At 34.2% G+C, this 21,333-nt stretch overlaps 6 protein-coding genes, 2 long non-coding RNA genes and 1 pseudogene across 15 annotated transcripts; 4 read left to right on the plus strand and 5 right to left on the minus strand.

Moving 5' to 3' along the window:
- Positions 1-264: 264 nt before the first annotated feature.
- Positions 265-2,641, minus strand: MYB101 (myb domain protein 101). 2 transcript variants are annotated; one of them, NM_001084524.1, is made up of 4 exons: positions 2,512-2,629; positions 2,219-2,479; positions 1,080-1,938; positions 366-887 (listed from the first exon to the last, which is right to left on the minus strand). In NM_001084524.1, exons 1-4 carry the CDS (start codon positions 2,515-2,517, stop codon positions 577-579), a joined length of 1,437 nt encoding a protein of 478 aa, NP_001077993.1. In that variant the 5' UTR covers positions 2,518-2,629; the 3' UTR covers positions 366-576. The 2 variants fall into 2 exon arrangements, with proteins under 2 accessions (NP_180805.1, NP_001077993.1); NM_128805.4 differs by having other exon boundaries at positions 265-887; positions 2,219-2,641.
- A 2,688-nt stretch (positions 2,642-5,329) lies between these two features.
- On the plus strand, positions 5,330-7,052 carry AT2G32470 (F-box associated ubiquitination effector family protein). Its single transcript, NM_128806.2, has one exon. The coding sequence runs from the start codon at positions 5,751-5,753 to the stop codon at positions 6,615-6,617; it is 867 nt and encodes a 288-aa protein (NP_180806.1). The 5' UTR covers positions 5,330-5,750; the 3' UTR covers positions 6,618-7,052.
- AT2G08520 lies at positions 5,689-5,899 on the minus strand. Its single transcript, NR_140359.1, has one exon. It is a non-coding gene; the product is annotated as an other RNA (long non-coding RNA).
- On the minus strand, positions 6,675-8,235 carry ARASP (chloroplastic membrane metallo proteases). 2 transcript variants are annotated; one of them, NM_201853.2, is made up of 2 exons: positions 7,266-8,235; positions 6,675-7,154 (listed from the first exon to the last, which is right to left on the minus strand). In NM_201853.2, exons 1-2 carry the CDS (start codon positions 8,178-8,180, stop codon positions 6,837-6,839), a joined length of 1,233 nt encoding a protein of 410 aa, NP_973582.1. In that variant the 5' UTR covers positions 8,181-8,235; the 3' UTR covers positions 6,675-6,836. The 2 variants fall into 2 exon arrangements, with proteins under 2 accessions (NP_973582.1, NP_565745.1); NM_128807.1 differs by having other exon boundaries at positions 6,675-8,231.
- On the plus strand, positions 7,987-8,235 carry AT2G08525. The gene has a single exon (NR_140360.1). It is a non-coding gene; the product is annotated as an other RNA (long non-coding RNA).
- A 1,779-nt stretch (positions 8,236-10,014) lies between these two features.
- On the plus strand, positions 10,015-11,478 carry AT2G32487 (uncharacterized protein). Of its 4 annotated transcripts, NM_001336396.1 has the most exons (4): positions 10,045-10,137; positions 10,313-10,398; positions 10,511-10,593; positions 10,704-11,335. In NM_001336396.1, the coding sequence occupies exons 1-3, from the start codon at positions 10,079-10,081 to the stop codon at positions 10,573-10,575; spliced, it is 210 nt and encodes a 69-aa protein (NP_001318336.1). In that variant the 5' UTR covers positions 10,045-10,078; the 3' UTR covers positions 10,576-10,593; positions 10,704-11,335. The 4 variants fall into 4 exon arrangements, with proteins under 4 accessions (NP_001324541.1, NP_001077994.2, NP_001318336.1 ...); NM_001336397.1 differs by lacking the exon at positions 10,511-10,593 and having other exon boundaries at positions 10,015-10,176; positions 10,997-11,478; NM_001084525.2 differs by lacking the exon at positions 10,511-10,593 and having other exon boundaries at positions 10,043-10,137; positions 10,997-11,335.
- A 1,306-nt stretch (positions 11,479-12,784) lies between these two features.
- Positions 12,785-13,387, plus strand: AT2G32490 (annotated as a pseudogene). Its single transcript has one exon.
- A 14-nt stretch (positions 13,388-13,401) lies between these two features.
- Positions 13,402-15,395, minus strand: AT2G32500 (Stress responsive alpha-beta barrel domain protein). Of its 2 annotated transcripts, NM_128809.6 has the most exons (9): positions 15,233-15,395; positions 14,942-15,056; positions 14,650-14,777; positions 14,414-14,553; positions 14,237-14,305; positions 13,984-14,122; positions 13,843-13,905; positions 13,714-13,757; positions 13,402-13,615 (listed from the first exon to the last, which is right to left on the minus strand). In NM_128809.6, exons 1-9 carry the CDS (start codon positions 15,276-15,278, stop codon positions 13,529-13,531), a joined length of 831 nt encoding a protein of 276 aa, NP_180809.2. In that variant the 5' UTR covers positions 15,279-15,395; the 3' UTR covers positions 13,402-13,528. The 2 variants fall into 2 exon arrangements, with proteins under 2 accessions (NP_180809.2, NP_001318337.1); NM_001336399.1 differs by having other exon boundaries at positions 13,843-14,122.
- Positions 15,396-16,718: 1,323 nt separating this feature from the next.
- MAPKKK17 (mitogen-activated protein kinase kinase kinase 17) lies at positions 16,719-18,257 on the minus strand. Its single transcript, NM_128810.2, has one exon. It carries the CDS (start codon positions 18,095-18,097, stop codon positions 16,979-16,981), a length of 1,119 nt encoding a protein of 372 aa, NP_180810.1. The 5' UTR covers positions 18,098-18,257; the 3' UTR covers positions 16,719-16,978.
- Positions 18,258-21,333: the final 3,076 nt, after the last annotated feature.

Here is a 21,333-nt window from a genome sequence, read left to right on the forward strand (position 1 = left end):
TGTTTCTTACGTTTGTTATAGTAATTCTCCTAAATAAAAGTCAAGTACACATCCAAGAGATTGTGGCCTAGTCGTGAATCTAAACTACTCCATTGTTAAAGATCTGACATTTAAAATCAAATAGAGATTTTCCTAGTAAAACAAAGGATGTCGACTATCACTTCACTAAATCTTAACTGATTGTGAGATGATGAACTTTAAAATTCTGTGTAAGAGGATCTGATAAATCTAAACAACAATCAAATGCAAAATTAGGTTTTGTCCCAAAATGAATAAATAAAAGAAACTATCAGTTTGTATAATGCAATTCTTTTACTTGTAAACATCTCTTGTACAGCCATAAGATCCATATGTACCATGACTTTAACCCAAAAGAAAATTATATGCTCATTCCTCATCTCTTTCAATTTCTCTTTTGTTCCTTGAAAACATGTTAACATACAGTTCATAGCACATCCCAAGTTGAAAACACTTTGAAGAAGATTTTACACATTAAACACAAGTTAAGCTCACAATTAGCTTTCTCTTTTTTTCAAATCAAAGAAATATGATTTTTGCTCATGGGCAGGTTCCAAACTAACAGATGCTAGGCATGTTGCTCCAATAGCATGACCCCAACGAGGCCATAGGATCTACACTGGACGAAGGCGGCACCGTGGGTGGTTCCACCCTGCCGTTACCTTGATGGTTTCCCATAAGAATTCCACTTGGTGGGGCAAGATATGAGGCCTCGTTTTGCATTTCTGTCACCCGATACCAATCAGGCAAAGGTGTTGTGGTTGAAGGGAAGTTGTTGAGAAGGCTCGTCAATAATTCATCATCATCATCCACCGTTACTTTTACCATTGTTGGCTCATTGTACTTGTTGTGAATATTAGGGTTTGCTCCTGTTGCATTGAACCCAAGTTATGTACTATTAAACACTATTTAAAATGAAAGAGTCAATTAGCCCTAAGATCCAGTAGATATCTTCGATACTACCAAAGATCCATACTACTTTTGAGTAAATTAATTAAAATCATCGGTTATAACAAAAAGAATTTTATAAATGAAAATGATGGGAAATTTTATGTGCTTACCCAATGATGAATGATTAGAAGAGTTTAGATGATCTATTAAAAGATTCTCAAAGTCCATCTTCACCCTTTTATCTTGAACCTCACATAGGTCACTGGAGGAAACCCTAACGTCCTTGAAGAGTCCGCCTCGAGACAAGGCTTGAGACTCCTCCAAGAGGGCATCAAGTAGTCCACTATTGCCAGAAGGTGGCTCAAGATGGACACCATTGTCAATAATAGGACTAGAACTGAACGAATGGGTCGGTCTTTGGTTTGAAGGAAGCTCTAGGACGCTATTGTCTAGTCCTAAAGGGAAAGAACTCGATCTTATCTCAAGATCTCCCATAAGCAATGAACTATAACTCATAGCATCAATGTCTTTCTTATTGGTATTTCTTGTGTCCGAATTCTCGGAGATGTACTCAAGGATGTGGTTGGGATTACACACCTCGTTAGACGAGGATGATGAGGACAAAGGAACAGAGAAACCAAACTGGTTATTGTCATTCTCAAGGCTATTGTTGTAAAGAGAGAACATTTGAAAATCCATCGAAGAATCGGGGATCGGGTTTAGGCCGGGATTAGTAGAGACTAAAGGATCAGGACGCAGCCTTTTTGATGGTTGAGAAGATGAAGAAGAGAATGAAGACGAGGATGATGAAGTATTAGAAGAATTAGTGTACTGAATCATATTTTGGTGGTTATGATCAAGATCTTGGTTTTGGAACTGAAAGGAAGTTAAATCAAACTCAAACTCATCATCAATATCAATCCCTTGATGTTGAATCTCATGAGGGTATAAAGGCAAACCAGCTCTTTGTCTTCTCTTCATCCTCGTGTTCCAATAGTTCTTGATCTCATTGTCTGTTCTTCCAGGTAACTATATACATCAAAAACAAAAAAAAAAACATGCTTATAAGCATCAAACAAAAAAATAGAGAAGCAAGATTAATCATGCCAAGAGAAAGAAAGATTCAAAGTTCAAACACATTTAATCATGCAAATTGTGTGTTTAACTAGGAAAAAAAAATTGCATATAAGAAAATTTAAAGCCCTCTAGTTTCTTGAATTGAAGAAACAAATAAGGTGATTAATTTAAAAAACAAAAATTAATAAATGAAGAAATAAGAAAAAAAAGATTTATGATAAAAATTTATAACCTGAGAAGCCATACGAGCCCATTTGTTTCCAAGCTTAGCGTGAAGGTCGATGATGATCTTTTCTTCATCAGGAGTAAAAGATCCTTTCTTTAGATTTGGCCGGAGATGATTCGCCCACCGTAGACGGCAACTTTTGCCACACCGGAGCAAACCTGAGTTCTTTTGCACGGCGTTCCAATTACCTTCACCGTGTTTTCTCACGTACTCCGTCAAGATCGCATCCTCCGTCGTTGTCCACGGCCCTTTCTTCAACCCTCTCCCCTCCATCGTAGCCGTCGCCGTCGTCTCTCCACCACCATCCATCCTTTTCAACACGGCGACCCTCCGATCAAGGAGAGGAAGAAAAAAGATTTTTCTCTCTGTTACTTGATATATACGATGTTTGTATATTGTATATATTTTTGTATATATGAGTATTTTTGTGTGTTGTGATTTTAGATATATAGAGAAAAAGAAGAAAAGGGTGAATTTTTTTTTAGAGGTGTTTGGTGTATATTTGGAAGAAATATAAATTTTGTGTTAAATTATTACGTAATAATTTGTTGTTATTACGTGCTTTATTTAAACTATTAATGCCTTGTTTTGTCTTCTTCTCGTCTCTTTGGTCTTTCCTTAGAGAAAAGACAGAGTGGTCTTAAGAAATTACAGAAAGACTTAGATAATTGTCTGTCTTTAGACCTATATATATTAGAGTTGATAAAAATTGTGATGAGATCATTATGAGAAATTATATCTCTTACTTTTATCACCTCTTATTGTGTTTTTTTTGTTTGATCAAAGACCTCTTCTTGTCTCAGTCTTATATTTGTTTGAATCTTCTTTTGTTTTCTGACATAGATAAGTTTATGTTTACAAGTCGTTCTCAATAAAATCCATAGTAATTAGTCAAAGCCGTTTTATTTGATGTTAACAGAGAATCCAATTGAAAATGACTTGTTCCACCTACTTATAAACTTTTATGAAACAATAGACAAACACTCGAATTATAACTAAGCTAAGAATATCAAAAACTAAGAAATGGAAGTAACATCTCAAATTGATCAGTTTATATATCTCTTGAATCTTGACAATATATGATTAGAGATTTAAAATTGTAAATTAAAGAAGAAGAAAAGAAAAAGGAGAGGAGTGAGCTTCTTTCACGGCCGCGCATAGCATGCCTAATGGAATGGGGACGTTCTCTTCAAAGACGCGTTTTTCTCTTATTTACTTGTCTTACTCCTTTTCTTTTTCCCACACGCCTTTTATGTCTTTCTTCTTGCTCTTTTTAAAAAAAAACATTTATTTTAAATCTAGAAAATATATAATGTAATGATTTTCTTTATTCTATATTCAAGGGTAGAGGGAAAGAAAGATAAATCAGAAGTCATTGTATGCGATATTTCATGCAAAATTACGTTGGCATGATCACTTTTCATATGGGCAACATTTTTATCATAAGAGTTTGAGTCTTATAAGCAATTACTTCTTTTTAAGAGCAAAATTGTTCCAAAGTGTCAAATTGTATTAGAACACTCCTCTTAAAAGATTCCCTAACTTTTTTCATTACAGTTCTACTAATTGAAAATGTTAATTGTTGACAAAAATAAGGCAAATTAATGAATTTGTCGTATATACATAATATGTATTCACGAGTTCAACGCGTCTTGCAATTTTTTTACTTTTCAAAACAAAGAATTAAATGACGTTGAATACGCTTAAATTTTTCTTTATTTGAAAAATTGAATGATAACCACATGTATTTGGTGTAAATATTTTTAGTTTAAATTTTTAACTAAAATAATTGCCTAGTTACATAGAAAAATTCGCCTATAAAATTTCTCTATTCCTTATTAGAAATATGTATTTCAATATAAAATATGTTTTCAAATATATTAATTTTCATTTCAGGATGTGTAAAATTATACCACATTAGTAGAACACTAGAACCTATAAACTTAAATTAAACTTTCTTAGTCTTTCCTACATCAGTTGAATTATATCACTAATTGATATTTGCAATTTGTTTATTCTTGATTATGATAGAGAGATTGATCTAAGTCCCACCAAATTTGTTACATACATTTAAGTTGTAGCTCAAAACCTCGTACGTTAATTATATGTAATTCAATTATGAAGAGTGTCAATAGAATTGATCAAAAGTTGTTAACTCTGATAAAAACTATCGGGCCATATAATAATTAGTTTTCAACTTTGACCTATTAGTGATTTTCAGTTTTTTTTTTTTTAATTAAAATAATATGGTTTGCCCTTTAATATATTATTGTTGAACATTTTCAATGAATTGTTGTAACTTGTCATACAATTCCCTCGATTTTGCCCATCCATTGGATTCTTTCACATTAACGCACCTTACCTTGAAGTGCTTTCCATATATATCCAGGTTCATTTGACCATATTACTATATTAATTTCTTACTTTAATATAGTAATATAGAAATACTTTTAAAAGTACAATATATCATTTTTCATTACATTTTCCTTATTTCAAAATTAAAAAGCTATAGTTTTCGTACTTGTGTAGAAGACGTTCTTGCTGATTTCAGAAGTTTATGTGGTTAATTAGATCCTTTTGTAAGAAAAAGTCGTTGTCACACTATTTTTACCGAATCTAGCTCGATTAAGTGTGACTGTGAGTCGGACCTAATATATTAGAGATTTGAAGAGATTAATAACATTTTGGGCCTCTAATTACAAAAGGATTTGAAAACTATCATATATTTTATTTCATGGGCTTTATTATTCTTAAAATCCGAAATCTTAAACTTATGTTTTTAACTTCAGCCCATTGTGTTGACCTTATCTTTATGGTACCTATATATATTAGGAGATAGAATATTCCATTCAATATTTCGTCTCGATATGTTTGTTACAAGTTTAGATAAGACTTTGTTAGACTTTGTTAATATCTCATGTACCTAGAATCTAGGAAAGATCGTTGCTAAACCGTGTATATATTGAGTGCAATGCAAAGCTATCTCCTCAAGGAGAATTTCACTATCTTACAATATATACTTTAGCTTAATCCTAGGTTTAGGAGCTATTGATGAGATTCAAGATCTAGATAGCGGAGAAGCTTTATGGTTATTGGTGATTAATTGAGTGATCTACACAACTGTTCAACTGAAGTCGAATCTTTAGAGTTTAGACTGTTCAAGAGTTTTCCTATATAAAGAAAATTGTTTGAAAGAAGCTTTTCTTCTAGTTAGATCTTCCGTTGTGAAAAAATCAAAATCTTCTCCCCCACGTAACCTAGATCACTCCGGAAACTCCACAAAAACCATCTCTTTTGATCTCACCTTCGAGATACTATCGATCCTTCCGACCAAATCCATATCCGATTCCAATCCGTATCAAAGCTCTGGTTCTCAATCATCCGCAGTAAAGAATTCGTTGACTCGTTCCTGACTAGGTCAAAGACACGGCCGCGTCTCCTTTTCACTTTCAAACACTTGGATTCCGACAAGCTTTTCATCTACTCAGCTCCTGATCACGACAACGGAAAATCCTCTCCGGGCATAGCCAGACACGACATGACGATCTCGAATTTCGTCAACTACATCAGATCTCCCCCTGTCAACGGATTCGTTTGTTGCACACGTGGTTCATCGATCGCGGTTTGTAATCCAACCACGAGACAAATAGTAAAACTGCCCGATGTTGTTACCAACGAAAATTACATGCACGTACGTCTCGGATACGATCCAGTGGAAGATCAATACAAAGTGTTGTTGGTTGTGATGATGTTCGACGGCTATAGAACAGATACAGATCAGGAATATTTCGTTTTCACGCTAAGTTCTCAACAAAAAGAGTGGAGAAAGATTGAAAACACCACTGGAGAAACTTATCACATGGTCTATGGAGGGATATGCATAGATGGTGCTATATACTATGGGGTTTCACAGTCAATAATAGTTAAATTCGATGTTAGGTCTGAGAAGATGGAATTCATTCAAGCACACGAAGTATCACATATCGCGCCACCATACTATTCCACTCTTTTATATTTGTCTAGCGATATGATCCGTATGGAGAATCATTCCAATGAAGAGGTAAGATTTTGGATTCTAGAGGATGCTGAGAAACTCAGAGTTTCGCATATGGCGTGTGATGTGTGGGATGATTCACTTGGGAAGTACGTAAGGGCCAAGGAAGAGATTCATACCGGCAAGCTTATGGGGATTTATCCACGGTTACAATCGTCAAAATATAAACCGTTTAGTGTTTGCGTTTACCATTTTAACAAAGTGGGGTTAAAAAAAACAGAGATCCAAGGAAGTAACGACGATGATATTAGATTTCGTTGTGGGATTGGTATGCGAACTCATGAGATATTGATTTTGGAGGTTACATTGAGAATATTAGGTTCTTGTGAGGAGTTTTCATGGTTTCATTAGCTTTTTCCCTTCTGTTCATGCCTTGTTTTGCTGATAAACAACAATTTCGACGATTTTCTTGACAAACACATCTTTTATAAGGGATAACAAGAGTAGAACTATTACATGAATATGTATGTACCATAAATTCATCACCATCTTTGTGTTGGATAGCCAAATTTGTTCTAAACTCTCAACCTCTTCACACTAAAGTTTCTCTCTTCCTCCTCAAAGAGATAACTACAACATTTCTTTGATGAAATCAAGGCTAAGTGTGTCCTTAACGATGAGAAACAATCCAAGGAATATCACAAGCATGATCCCTGAAGACATTATCCCTTGTTCTACCTCTACAGGAAGCTTCTTCCCTCCTCTAACAGCTTCCAACAATATCAATGCCAATGTTCCACCGTCAAGAGCCGGTAACGGCAAGAGATTGATCACCGCAAGGTTGATATTCAGCAACGCTGCGAATTGGTAAAGCCCGTCGATATTTGATCTTGCCACTTCTGCTCCCACTGCAATAATTGCCACAGGACCTGCTACTTTACTTGCTGTCTGAGAGAAGTTAAAGAATGTTTGTTTTAAACCGTCCAAAACATTAGAAGATAGCCCCATAAACTCCCTTCCCACAAATCTAAACGTTTCCGGAATGTTCCTCGGTCTCACCTTAGTGATTCTAACATTTGGAGACAACTGAACACCGATCTTCCCCGTCCCATCAAAGTTCTTATCCGGTGTAACCCGAATATCGAAATCTTCACCCCCTCTTTCGATTCTAAACACCACATTACTCTTCGGGTTTCTTTTAACAATGTCAACAATCTTCGAAACAGCGTCAGGCCCGGTTTTAGACAGCTCAGTACCGTCCACAGCGAGAATTACATCACCAGAAAGCAACCCATCACGAGAAGCAGCAGAAAAGGTCTTAACTTCAGGAACAAGAACACCAGGAAACGCTTCTTGTACAGGTAAACCAACAGATAACACTTGAACAAAGATTATAGCATAAGCAAAGATCACATTGGCGATAATTCCAGCTGAAACAACAATTGATCTATCTAGAGTTGGTCTGTTCTTAAGAAGATTCTCATCGTCAATAGGAATCTCACTATCTGGATCATTATCAGGGAAACCAACAAACCCACCTAAAGGAAAAGCCCTAAGCGAATACTCAACATTGTTGTAATCGAACTTAGCTAGAATCGGACCAAACCCAATTGCGAATTTACTCACATGGATCCCTTGGAGAGAAGCCGCAAGGAAATGACCTGATTCATGGACGACGATGATCGTTGTGAGAACAGCAATAGCTTCAAGAACAGATTCAAAGCTTCCCAAATCAATCCCGGAGATAGCTCTTGATCTAAAATCAAACCTTTCTCCATCTGGGTACCTCTTGTTTCCGAACAAGACTCTGTTTTTGAGACTTTGGTTGGATAAAGGAGTGAACTTGGGGAAAAAATGAGATTTTGAGAGATGGGTTTTGGATCGTCGAGGGAAATAAGAGATGGGGTTGTTGAAATTGGAGAGGAAGTGAGGGTTTCGATGAGAGATTGGAGAAGAAGAAATGTTTAATAGCATTGTTTCGTGAGAAGTGGAGATTTTGGAGTACTACGGTGAAGTGGTACGATTGGAGCCATTGATGATAGAGAGGAAGATAATAATGAGTAAACAGAGTCGTGATTTGGCTTTTTTTGGGTGTATGTGGATGTGATTCAATTCAACACAACACTAATCTCTTTGCGAGTATTTTTGAATTATTGTCTATGGGCCTTGTTACATACAATAATGTCAGCATCGATTTTGTTATTGAACTTTAGGGCCCAAATATATTTTTTTGGGTCAAACGAGTAGATTTTTTTTTGTTTTGTGTTGGTTTACCAGTAGTGTTGTTATACGGAGATGTAAGAGTAGAACAAGTGTTTGGAAATTTGAAATAGAGGATACGTAGACACTGAAATCGAGTGATAAGTGATCTAGATTGAATTCTTGGATCTGCTTATTTTGTGCAATGAAGAAGATTTACAGGGTTTCTCTAATTCGGTTTATAAAAGGATCTTTATATCAAAACGTTTAGAAATTATGAATACTCAATATGAATTATTTTCAACTCAAAATCAATTGACGATAAATAGAAAGAAGTTTATGTTTAAAAAATTCTGTGACATAAAAAGATTTTAAGAAAAAAACATGTTTAACTTTTTTTAAGAAAATAATAAAAATATATTTCTCAAAAGTTACAATATGAAATAGATGCAATCTTTTTAAAGATTAGTAGTGAAAATAAACCTACATACTTTCTAGAGAGGATACTTTATTAAATTTAGTAAATTATAAAAACGGAGCCACCGTTGGAATTCCAATATTGAGAAATATAATAAAATTATTTCTAAGGTAAATCAAAATTCTAATCTACTTATTTTGCTGAAATTCAAAGAGATCAACAAAAAAGAAAAAGAGAGAATCCGAAGAAGCCAATTGAGTTGCAAATTGTAAGGTTTGGTGGGCACGTGATAAACTGGGTTTGAACAGACACTGTAATCTACTTTTTTACACGAAGCTTTGTCGGCTTAAGTGTTACTTTTACTGTTATATTTGATTTCATTTGACATATATATTTTTTTTATTTTTTGATTTTTTTTGTCGTCGTCATAGACGCTAATGCATAACATATTTCTTGTTGAATTTCAAACTTTTAATCGAGAAATCCAACGATAAATTTAATTTTTATTTAAATCAAATCTTAACACAGAATTTTTTTAGAAAATCTAGATACTACTACTACTGCTAACTTTTTGTTTTAAAAAAACAAAAATCATTAAGTCTTATTTGTGTTACAGATTGACATTATAAAGTCCAATGGATCGAATTAAGTAAGAAAAGAATTATACACAACTTAGATAACTAGTAACATCAATCTAGCTAAAACAACTGGAAACATCAATCTTTGGAAAAGATAGAAAAGAGAAGCATGCACTAACTAAAAGACCTAACACAAGTTGGGTGTAATGAAATAAACAACGTGTCCATTTCGTATAGTTATATTTGATTGAACTTGATTGTATTGTAGGTAGGTCATCTTTCCACAATTCTTACTATTTAAAGTGATTCTTTTTCTTTTCTACTATTACTTTTAATAATACGGTACTAAAAAGTATATAACCTGACTAATGTATGGAACTTCGTATTTGAGTTAGTACTACTACGCATGAAAAAAGTAGTTACGTTTTTCCATATGTATTATTAACGGTAGTTTTAAATTATTATTCTGACAAAGAAAAAACAATCTACAATACAATACGAGAGAAAATACATAATAGTAGTAGTGATTAGTAAAAGTAATTGCATGAATTTTGTTTTTTAAAAATAAATGAAAGGGAAATTAAAAATTTCGGGTCTATATATAAATTTCGACCCACTCTCTTGTTTAATCCCTCCTTAAGCGCCTTTGTGGGTGCGCAAAAAGGCAACCAGGTTCAATGAACCTGGAAGTTGTATGTTCTTGTTTTATTATCTCCATCATCATTCTTCATCGCTCGTAAGCATGCTCATCAGTATAACAATATCATATAACTCTGTAATTATTTATTCACACACACCTAACCAAACGAATAAACAAATCTTTTGCTTTCTTGAATTTGTTATTTAAACCAAAATTGTAATTTGGTATATTTGCAAGCGACTTACATGTTAACGAAGCTTTGAAACTGCAGACAAAATGGGCTGATGAAGAGAGGTATCAAACATCTATGTTTCAATGGCTTCACGGGCTACTCATCACTTCATCATCATTATCATGGTATGTGAGCTCTCTCTCTCTCAAATATTTGGCATAATTTTTGAATGTTAAATTTTAATATCTTAAAAATGTGATCACTAAAGAGGTAAAAACGTTTGGTTGCAATTTACAGCCTTCGCTACTTGCTTCAAAAACAACACATGTATGGTTTTAGGTAAAATAAAAACATGGTACTAAAGAAGAATATGCATGTGGGTGCGTGAGAGAAAAACTCGTTATCTTCTTGCTAATGATTTTGGAATATTGATGTATTATTAATTCATTATTGACCTATTTGACTAATTAACCCCTCTTGGCCGGTTAAGGATCAAAGATGTTTTCCAAAAGTTGTATATATGTATGGTTTGCAATTCTAACCAACTAGACCGGTTAGGGGTAAGTCAGCATTCTCTCCTCTGATCTATGTATATGCGTTTCTTTGGTCGACTCATCTCTCCCAAAATATACTTGATCGGAGAAGAGAAGAAGAATGCTAACTTATCCGGAATGGGCTAGCTGGTGATTTTAGACATTATGCATGGTATATATATAAGAAAATGTCTAAGATCTAAAGGAAAGTTGTATGTTGGTAATATTTTTTTTTTTTAACTCCATGCAGGATCAAGCTCAAAGAACGGCGTAAAACCGGAGTCAAACATCTTTGCATGACTCATTACAATATGCTCTAGATGATGGATTGATATGAATATGCGAGAAATAAAATCAGTATGAAACTAACTATAAATAGTATTACATTTAGAGATTCAAGTATGATATATAAAATATGAGTCGTCGTGTTCATGGCTTGCAGCATGAAAAAAGGAAGAGTTCCCCTTTCAAAAACTTCAATTTCTTTTGTAAAGAGAAAAAAAACAAAATTTATATGTAATCGTTGTCTTGTACTTTATTTTCATTCTCTATTTTGCAATGGACAAATTAAGATTATAGTTGGTTGTAATCTTATTGATAAGCTGGGCCTTATTGACGCAATATGGGTCTGACTAGATGTCTTTTTTAGCAAAAGAGAAAAGTGATGAAAATAATATTATTATGAGTTCCCCTATGTAAATCTTGATAAAATATAAGCAAAATCAGTTCAACTTTAAACGTTTGATTATCAGAGATTATTGTTACGTACATTACCACCAAAATAAATACAAACAAATCCTCCTTAACTAGCTATATTCCAGCAATATATTCCTCTATATATCTGGATCAAATCTTATTCATTTTTTATGTGTTTTTCTTTTTTCAAAATTCAAATCTGCTCTTTTGATAACGTTTTCTTGAACGTTAAGATTAATATCTATTTACGCTCTTCTCTCATTCTCACTTCTCTGTAACTCTTTCAAATAATATCAAATGGCTAGGATCAGAAAAAGAATCCAAAAGCACCATATCCCCAAAAATAGAGATGTTAATGATGGGTTAAAATTCACTGGGTATCCAAAACCCACATAAAAATTTAAGCCCATACATCTACTTTTTCTGGAAAAAAAACACAGGTTTAAAATGAGCTGGGTACCCAAATAAATAAAACCCATATGGGTTTACCTCATTGTGTTATGGGTACCCACGGGTTTTTCTAAGTCATTTTTCAAGTGAATCAACATTTTGTTGTCAAATTTTTTTCACATTTTTTCCCCAAAACCGCGATTTAACAGTTTAACGTCAAAAAAGACATTCAACATTTTCCCGACAAAAAAGACATTCAACATTTTCTCGCCAAAAACGACAATCAACATTTTCCCGCCAAAACGCAATTCAACATTTTCGCGCCAAAAACGACATTCAAAATTTTCCCGCCAAAACGCAATTCAACATTTTCCCGCCAAAACGCAATTCAACATTTTCCTGCCAAAAACGCGATTCAACATTTTCCGCCAAAAATGATTTCACATTTTCCCGCCAAAAACGCAATTTAACATTTTCCCGCCAAAACGACATTCAACATTTTCCCGCCAAAAAGATTTCACATTTCCGGTCAAAAACGCAATTTAACATTTTTCCGCCGAAAATGATATTCAACATTTTTCCGCCAAAAACGCAATTTAACATTTTTTCGCCAAAAAAAGCAATTTAACATTTTCCCGCCAAAAACGCAATTCAACCTTTTTCCCATCAAATATATATGTAATACAGAAAATAAATATAATTTAAAATATATTTATAAGCAAAATATAGATATAACATACATATAATAGTATATTAACAGTTAAACATAAACTCTAAAAAAATGATAAAAACTAAGTTGGGTACCCACGAATAGTCTCGGAACAATCAGGTTTTTTTGGGCTTTACCCACTATATCAAAAACCCATCTGAGTTTTCTAAAGTTAGGTTTTTGGTGGGCGGGTTTATTTTGGGTTCATGGGCTGAGCTTTTTTACCCACCACAACATCTCTACCCGAAGAACACCACGTCGACTTCTTTGGAGAACGTTTGATCGTCACAGTCACTCATACTCCCTCAGTGATACGTCGATGGATCCACAGTATCCGCTTCGTCAGCCGTCTTCGCTTATCACACCCTCTAGTTGTCGGACTTGGCGTTCAATGGACACCCCGTGGTTCCGATCCTCCACCGGATATTCTCCAACTATGTGTTGGTACTCGCTGTCTCATCATTCAGTTGTCTCACTGTAAGTACGTCCCCGACGTCCTTAGAAGTTTCTTGGAAGATCAGACAATCACTTTTGTCGGCGTATGGAACAGCCAAGACAAGGACAAGCTCGAGAGATTCCACCATCAGTTGGATATCTGGAGACTTGTCCACATAAGGCACTATCTCCATCCGTTGCTCTTGAGTAGCTCGTTTGAGACGATTGTGAAGGTGTATTTGGGGCATGAAGGAGTGACGAAAGATAAGGAGTTATGTATGAGTAATTGGGGTGCTCGTAGCCTCTCTCATGATCAGATAGTACAAGCGTCACATGATGTCTATGTTTGCTGCAAGCTCGGTGTTAAGGAACGTCTCTGGAAAATGGGAGCTTAAAATCTTTCTTTTGTTGGCTTGTCTTGTTAGGAAACAGCTATTATTTGCAAATAATCAATGTATTTTGCTTTCTTTAAACTCAATAACTCACGTTTTCGGATTCATAGAGAAAACTTTGTTCATAATGCACTGCAACCCAATGTAGAGTTGAAATGTTTTACATGACGTCGGTACCAACGGGATCCACTGAGAAATGAAGAGCTTCTGACTTTTCTATAAACGGCTCAAACTGCGACCGCCACATCTGAAATATAAATCAATATCACTTATATCATATATGAGGAAAGTTGTGTATAGCGTTAAGTGTTAAACTACAAGGTTCAAGTTGATGATAGATCTTACATCTTTATACTCTCTGCCCTCAAAGAAAATCTCCATGGCATCAACTGCAGGAAGTGACATAAGCAAGCTTGGGTGAGAGGAGAACAGAGGAATGGTAAAATATGTTAGGAATTTGGAGAAAGTGATTACAGGAACGGAATCGAACTACTGCTGCATGTGTGAATTCCTTACTGCTGCCGTTAAAGTTTGAACCTGAGACCATCGAAAAGTTAAAATGGCGATTAGATCAATTTGAGGTTGACTATATATGGATGTCAGAAACATAGGCACCTTGTGTGGACTGGACAATTAATGATGGAAGAGATGAAGTTAGCTGAGCAAAAGAATCCATTGCATCTTTAGTGTTCTTCTCGGAAGCGCTCTTAGCAAAAGTGATCAGAAGAACAAACTCTTCGCCATAGTTGTACTCCTGCCATGGGAAGTAACTCAGTCTGTTTACACTAGATAGTAGTATCCCACTTGGTCTAAAGCTATGGACGATTTGTGAAAGAAAAACTCAGAATATGAAATGAGTTGGTTATACCTCCCCCTTTCTAAATATTGCAAGGATGTCATCTTCAACCTCTGATTCATAGTCCACATTAGTTAGCCCCTGATACATCAACATGAACAAAACATCTTAATAGAGAAGAAGAAGATGATGCTGATGACGCAAAGACAGAGCTAACAAGAGAAATGGCGTTTACATGTAAAGGCATACATGGCAGAATGGTGTAACATATTCATTGAGAACTTTCAAGAAGAAAGGGTTCTCATAGAACTTGTCAAGGTCTTCCTTCTTTTGGAATCGCATGTAGAGAGCGTGCGTGAAATATTCATTGTTTCTATCACCGATACAACCTGTGCGAGTAAAAAACAAACAGATAGAGACTGGTTTTATAAACACACACAGAGACTTTCTATCTAGATTGGGAGCAAGAATATGTAAGCACTCACCAACAGATATAGCAACAATGCCTCTCATTTGGTATTGAGTTGTGTAAAGATAGTCAAGCATATCTTTTTCTACTTCCTCAGATAAACCCTCTTTTGCTTTGAGTAAACACACATGCTCCACTACTTTCCTAAGGAACATCATTGATACATAGATTATAAAACTTTCATCAGAAAACATAATGTGGAGTCATAAACCTATATGCAAAGTTCGAAACTTTCTCAAGAATCTCAGCTTTAAACACACACATTAACATAAGCTATCACAAAGGAGCTAATTTCTCAAAAACTGAACCTTGTCTTGTTCGACTTGGAACTGGCTATCTGATCATCAGCAGCGCAAAATGTAACCCTAGGGGTTTTTGTTCGACATTGATGGACAAACATACCGCCACCATTAGACACAAATCCTGTCAATTTCAGAAAGAAGAATCTTTAGGTCACAAACAATGTTACGGCATTACTGAAACAGAGGCCAATTTTCAAATTGATGTGTCGAATTGAGCCGAAATCAACAAACCCGCCACTCGATTTAGTAGAGTGAGATTGAGAATCGAAAACCCAGATTGAAAAACCGAAACTTTACCTCTGGTGAGAATAGGACGAGGGAGAGCTAAAGCTTGATGGATCATTATCGAGTGTGGCGGACTAAGTCTCTCGCATTGTTGCCTCTTTATCACTTCCCAATATAGAGAGATTTAACAAGGGAATAAGATTTTTGGGGTTTGTGGTAGTTAATAGTTTTGTAATACAATCCTTTTTGCGCCACAAAATTCGTTACTCTATTTATTATCTAATTTGATTTTTGATCTTTTTTTTAAAAATGTTTTGTAATTAATTTCTAAGGATAGTTTTAAAATACACATCTGAATCTGATCATTTATTTATTGTATAACTCTTATACGAACCAGGTGATGTACGAAATAAAAAATGAACAAAATAAATAATTTGAAACTAAAGATATATTGTGATATCAATCTAAATTAAAATCGTACCAAGCCAGTTATATTGATTTTTAATATTTTTTGAACCCTCAAAAACTTAATATACAAGATCGATCCCAAAGTTAGATTAGGCACGTATACATGAGTTAATTTACTCTTCAATTTCCAAAGAGATAAATATACACAGGACATATAATCGTCTTTGAAGTTAAGCATTCGTGTAGTAAGTGCCCATACTATTTATGGTTACAACTTTATCCAAAACACGAGTCAAAACCATAAAACAAAAGATTCGTTATTCACCTTCTAAGTAAAAAAGATAACTCTCCAAACATGAACTTATCTTGCAAGCAAAGTATTCTTATCTTCATCTATTATTTCCCATTACTTAACCTTATCTTCACTAAGATTGTTGTTGTAGTTATAATGTTTTTAACGATCGGAAGTTTCTAAAATGAAACTTAAGACAAGTTACAACAATTATGTGAAATCTATTGTTGTGTTTGAGAAAATGGGTATAATACAAAATCAAATATATGACTGATCAATATATAGAACTATAATGAAGTTGAAATACAATTCTAAATGCATATTTGACAACAAAAAATATAGATGAAAATAAATCATTCTGAAGAGAAGATCCAATAGTGATTAACTAATTATGTGAGGTGTGTCAACTTTTTACACATTTAATAAGTGGAAGCAAAGACTTGATGAATCGTCACATTGGCCTAACGAAGCTACCAAATTACACAAATGAATATATTACACGGATCATCTTTTATGATTCGAAAGGAATCTTTAGGTTTTGTCAAAAACACAAAGTGCCCAACCAAAACCAACGACCCAATTCGGCCGATTTGGCACTTAAATACTTTGTTTACTCCACTTCTCATTTTCCCCACAAGTTTAGATTTGGTACCATGCCCTATTTTCTAACATATTTTGATATCATATCACCCATAACTCTCAAATATATGCCAAATTTGATTTAACAAGTTCATTTATTTGTTATATGATTGAGAAAATTTGACATTTGGGACATTAGAAAAGTTATGATTTATCTATATTATTTCCAAGACTATCGTTAGTCAAAACAGAAACAGTGAAAAACATGGAATACTAAGATTCGAATGTAATAGTTCAACTATTTTCTCTATAACAGGCCAACAAACGTTGAAACTCCATATAATTCAAGTATTCGACTCTTGTCCAAGCTTAAAAAATTGGGTTTGGTTTATAAATATCGTGATTATAATAATATACATGTGATCAATCGAAGATTCGGAGACTAATAAAGCTACATTGATCTCCCCTAAATTGGAGATCTTCACTAATTTCAACCCCTAAACTTTCTACAATTCACCCAAAATGACCCCAAATCAAATTTACAATTCCCCCACCAATACATTTTCACTAATAATCAATTCCTTTTGTGACCCACTAATCATTGTTCCTTCACACCTCGCTCTCACCATAATCCAATCCCCACCCTCCATATCACATCTGGTCCCATCCAAACCACCAACACACTTCAGCCGTCCGATCCTCTCCGAGTAACAACCCCACAAGCTTAAACGATCAAGATCTCTCGAATCCTTCTGTATTTCCTCTGTTTCTTCTTCTTCCTCTTCCTCTACTGATCTCCAAAACGTTTGATCTGTCACACTTGTCGGTGAGTTTGAAATCAAACCGGGAACCAGAACTGGTTCAATGTCTGGTTTAGTTGTCAAAAAAGGATGGTTTAGGAGTTGTGTCGCTGTCCATCTTTCATTTGCTTCCCTCTTCAAACACTTTTCCAAAAAATCTTTTGCTTCTTCCGCAAGCAAACAAGGAAGCTCCGGAGTTTCACTCGAATACCCGACCCGATAAAGAACCGAAACCGGATCCTCCCTCGAATCTGCCTTCGTCCACGGTGGAGAACCCGTAACCATCTCTATCATCGTACAACCAACCGCCCATATATCACTCTCCTTCCCCTGTTTCTCTCCACGCGCCACCTCTGGAGCCATAAAAGCCGGCGTTCCCATAACCGGCGACTCGAACACCGGGTCAACCCGTTTCGCACAACCAAAATCCGCAATCTTGGCCTCGCCTTTCTCCGAAATAACCACGTTACTACCCTTTACATCACAATGCACGATTCCTTTCGAGTGTATATACTCCAATCCTTTTAGTATATCGCGCGTGTACTTCACTACCCGAGTCTCGTCGACTCTTCCCCCGTCTTTCGCCGCCGCATCGGTCAACGTTCCATACGGTGCGTACTCCATCAAAAGATTATACATAACGACACCGTTTGACTCTCTCTTGGTTTCTGATCCTCTGTATCCGATCACGTAAGGAGAACTTAACGACGAGAGAATCTTGGCTTCTCTTTGCAAGAACTCTGAGCGGTGAACCTCAGATGATTTAACGGCGAGGATTTCATCTGAATTGTGACCTGCGGCGGCGTATACGGTGGCTGTAGAGCCTCGGCCTAGGATTCTTCCTCTAGTCCATTCCATTTGGAGAAGACTAGAGAAGAGTTATAAAAAGAAATGTTTTTTTTTTGTATGTTTGTTTGATTTTGCTTTTTTCCACTCTGCTTATTCAACAGAAGCTTTATATAAGGGTGAACGATTTTTTTTTTTTTTTTGGTTGTGAATTAGATAGTGTATACTTTTGGTAACATCGAGTTTTATCTACCAACGCTAAAATTTAAATTATGAATATAACAACGTAATTATGTTCTTGTGTACACACGTGGATTTCTTTTTGAGGTGGATAACCAAATGTAACCCGTTTCGATTTGATTTGATACTACTATTTTTATAAAGGTCTAAAAAGAAACCAATAAGAGAGAAATGTGTAGAATATCTGAATATGTGAAGTTTTCAAGATTACAACAATTGAGAAACGTGATTGAAATATCAACTGGCGTGTGACCTGGCAATGGAACGTATCTAACGTAAGTTCGTTGAGTATGGTGACGTGGTATTTTTTTTCGTTTTGACGAGCCTGTACTCTTTATATTACAGTCTCTAGAAAGCATGATGTGTCAATATATGGTTGGTCAAAACAACTTTTAGTTTATGATACGACCAGAGTCAGAGTAACGTATATTTCTGGAGCAACGTGTCCACAAGTTTTAGATGCTACGTTGTGGTTTACAAGTGGACTAATGTTTTATTTTGTGTAAAGGAAGAAATAATTATTAGAATTATTGTTTTGATTTGTGGTTTCTTATGAGTTTGGTATTGCAAAAATGAAATTAGTGGAGAGGAGAAGTTGGGCACTTTTGGTCGATTTTGATCGATTATCTGCACACTTAAACCTTCCTCGTTACATTTCGTGATCGTTTATATCTTTTTTTTTTTTTTTACATATATACTTTCTTCAGACTTGCAAGATTTTGTTTTTACAAAATTATTTTTATAAAATATAATTCTTGGCTGCAATGTTTTCATCTGTTGTCTATTCTACTTTATCTTTTGTTTTGGTCTATTATCTTGAATATTTTATTTGTTTATAATAGTTCTTATTATTTTATTTTATTTTTCTCATTGCAAAATATCAATAATATTTCAATGTTTTAAATCTGTCTTCATGCTTACAAACAAATGCAACATACATTATCAGTTTTCAACTGATCCATAAATAAACCCGGGTTATTCACAACTAGGGAATTGGTCGTTTTATAAAAATTATAGCAGAACGAGCCAAATATCTGTTAAATACAAATTTAAAAGAATTCATACAGAAACAAAATATTAATGGATCTAAAAGACCAATCTTGATAGAATTATATCATCTTAGAAAATAAAAACAGTCTGTTTCAAACAAACATATTATTATTTAAAACGTGATTAACAATTGTATTCTCTGTCCTTTGAAAATTATTTTCTTGCTACTTGTGTTACATATATAAATTTCTTTTCCTGAAAAAGATCACTGGCAAGATTTGGGTTATCATTCTTCTACCGGCGACCAAGGCCTATAATATTCAACTCTATGTATTTGTTTACTCTAATCTAGTCAACTTGTTTGAGATAGATGATAGACGTTCGTTAAACAAATATTGTGACAAGCATACCAAATTTAACAATAGAATAGATTAAGAAGCTTCTTTTAATGAATCGTTTACCTCTTGGAAAGAAAATAAACGAAAGTGAGCGGTGGTTTTAACCACCATTTTCGGTTGATGCTTAAGAAATAAATAATCGTTTTCAAATATGATTAGGTCTGTTTTATGGTTCTAACTTACAACTTACATTCTAATTAAAGTCAAGTTCACATATATAACCATGACTAATTAGGCTAATGATGATTATTCTTTCATCACTTTTCTTTCGTTATTTATACTCCAAATAGCTTATCTCGTTATCAGTTTATGAACCAATTTTGTCAAAAGAAACATTTAATGACTTAAAGTGCAATATAGCGTATCATATAAATTTATCTGAATTTCCGAATATCAAAATGGTGCAATAAACTTCAATTGTGTTTCACCTTAACATGACCAAAATCTTAGATTACAGGATCAAATGTTCCACAAATGCCTCTCAGTAACTTTTTTTTCTGGCTATGAAAGAAATTACAAGCTTTAGCCAATGGTTTTCATGGAATGGTACCTCAAACTCATGTCTGTTTTATAGGTTTAATTATTCTTTAAAAAAAAATCTGATAAATAAACTAATGTTGAAATGTGACTCATCACATTTATAGTTTTATTTGTCGGAAAACAAGTATAATTTCCGTGTTGTTTGGTAGGCTTTTCCAGTACGTTCTCGTAAGATATGATATACTAACTACTATACATTAAACATTTAAATACGGAGATGTGTAAACACTAATGCGTGTTTGTAACACATGGCATGAAAACAAGGATGAATGTAAAAAGGGCACGAACGCCCTACTTCAAGCAATAACCTACTCAAATTAAATTTTAATTATACGTATGTCACTACAAAAGTAAACCAAAAAGGTGGAAAAGTAAATAAATGATTACCGAAAAAATATTCAGAAAATAAAAGGAAGCAATTATTCAAGAACCATATATATGAGTTTATGAATTAAGAGACTGTTATTTAAAAGCATGCAAATCTTCAAAGATTTATTTAAAGTTTGATTGGATCTATTATTATGATTCAAGAAGCAAGATCTTATTTTCAAATTTTGTCTCAACCACAAAAATTAATCTATTAAATAAAACTAAAGACAAATCTATTATGCGTGAGAAAAGCAAAATAGACCTCTTTCGTTGCTTCAAAATATAAACTCTAGATATCAAGAGTAAGACATAAGGAACTTATATTCTCTTCTTTCTAGAAAAACAAATCTATTCGCTTTTCACATAATAAAATTTATGATAATGAATAACTTCATTTGGTCCATATATATATATATATATATAATTTTAGGTTCACTTATTTCAATCGGTTATTATTTGAAAAGATACATTTAGCTAGTAAACTTTATTATATGGTGAAAATTAATTTTGAGTCTTTTGCAACGATTTGCTTACATTACACACTAGCTAGATAATTTTTTAACTATAAACATCGATGGTACTCAAAACTCGTGGTAATACTTTAGTCATATAAACTTTTAATTTTATTTACTTATCCGCAGAACAGTACACCCAGCCAATAAAATCCCAAACAATCATCTCCATGATTAAAAAAGGGAAGCAAATCAAGATGATAAAACAGAAACATCAATATTAGCAAAATAGTAATTTCTCGGTGTCAATATGAACATC

The sequence above is a fragment of the Arabidopsis thaliana genome, chromosome 2 (assembly GCF_000001735.4).
Source record: "Arabidopsis thaliana chromosome 2, partial sequence".
NCBI classification, from domain to species: domain Eukaryota; kingdom Viridiplantae; phylum Streptophyta; class Magnoliopsida; order Brassicales; family Brassicaceae; genus Arabidopsis; species Arabidopsis thaliana.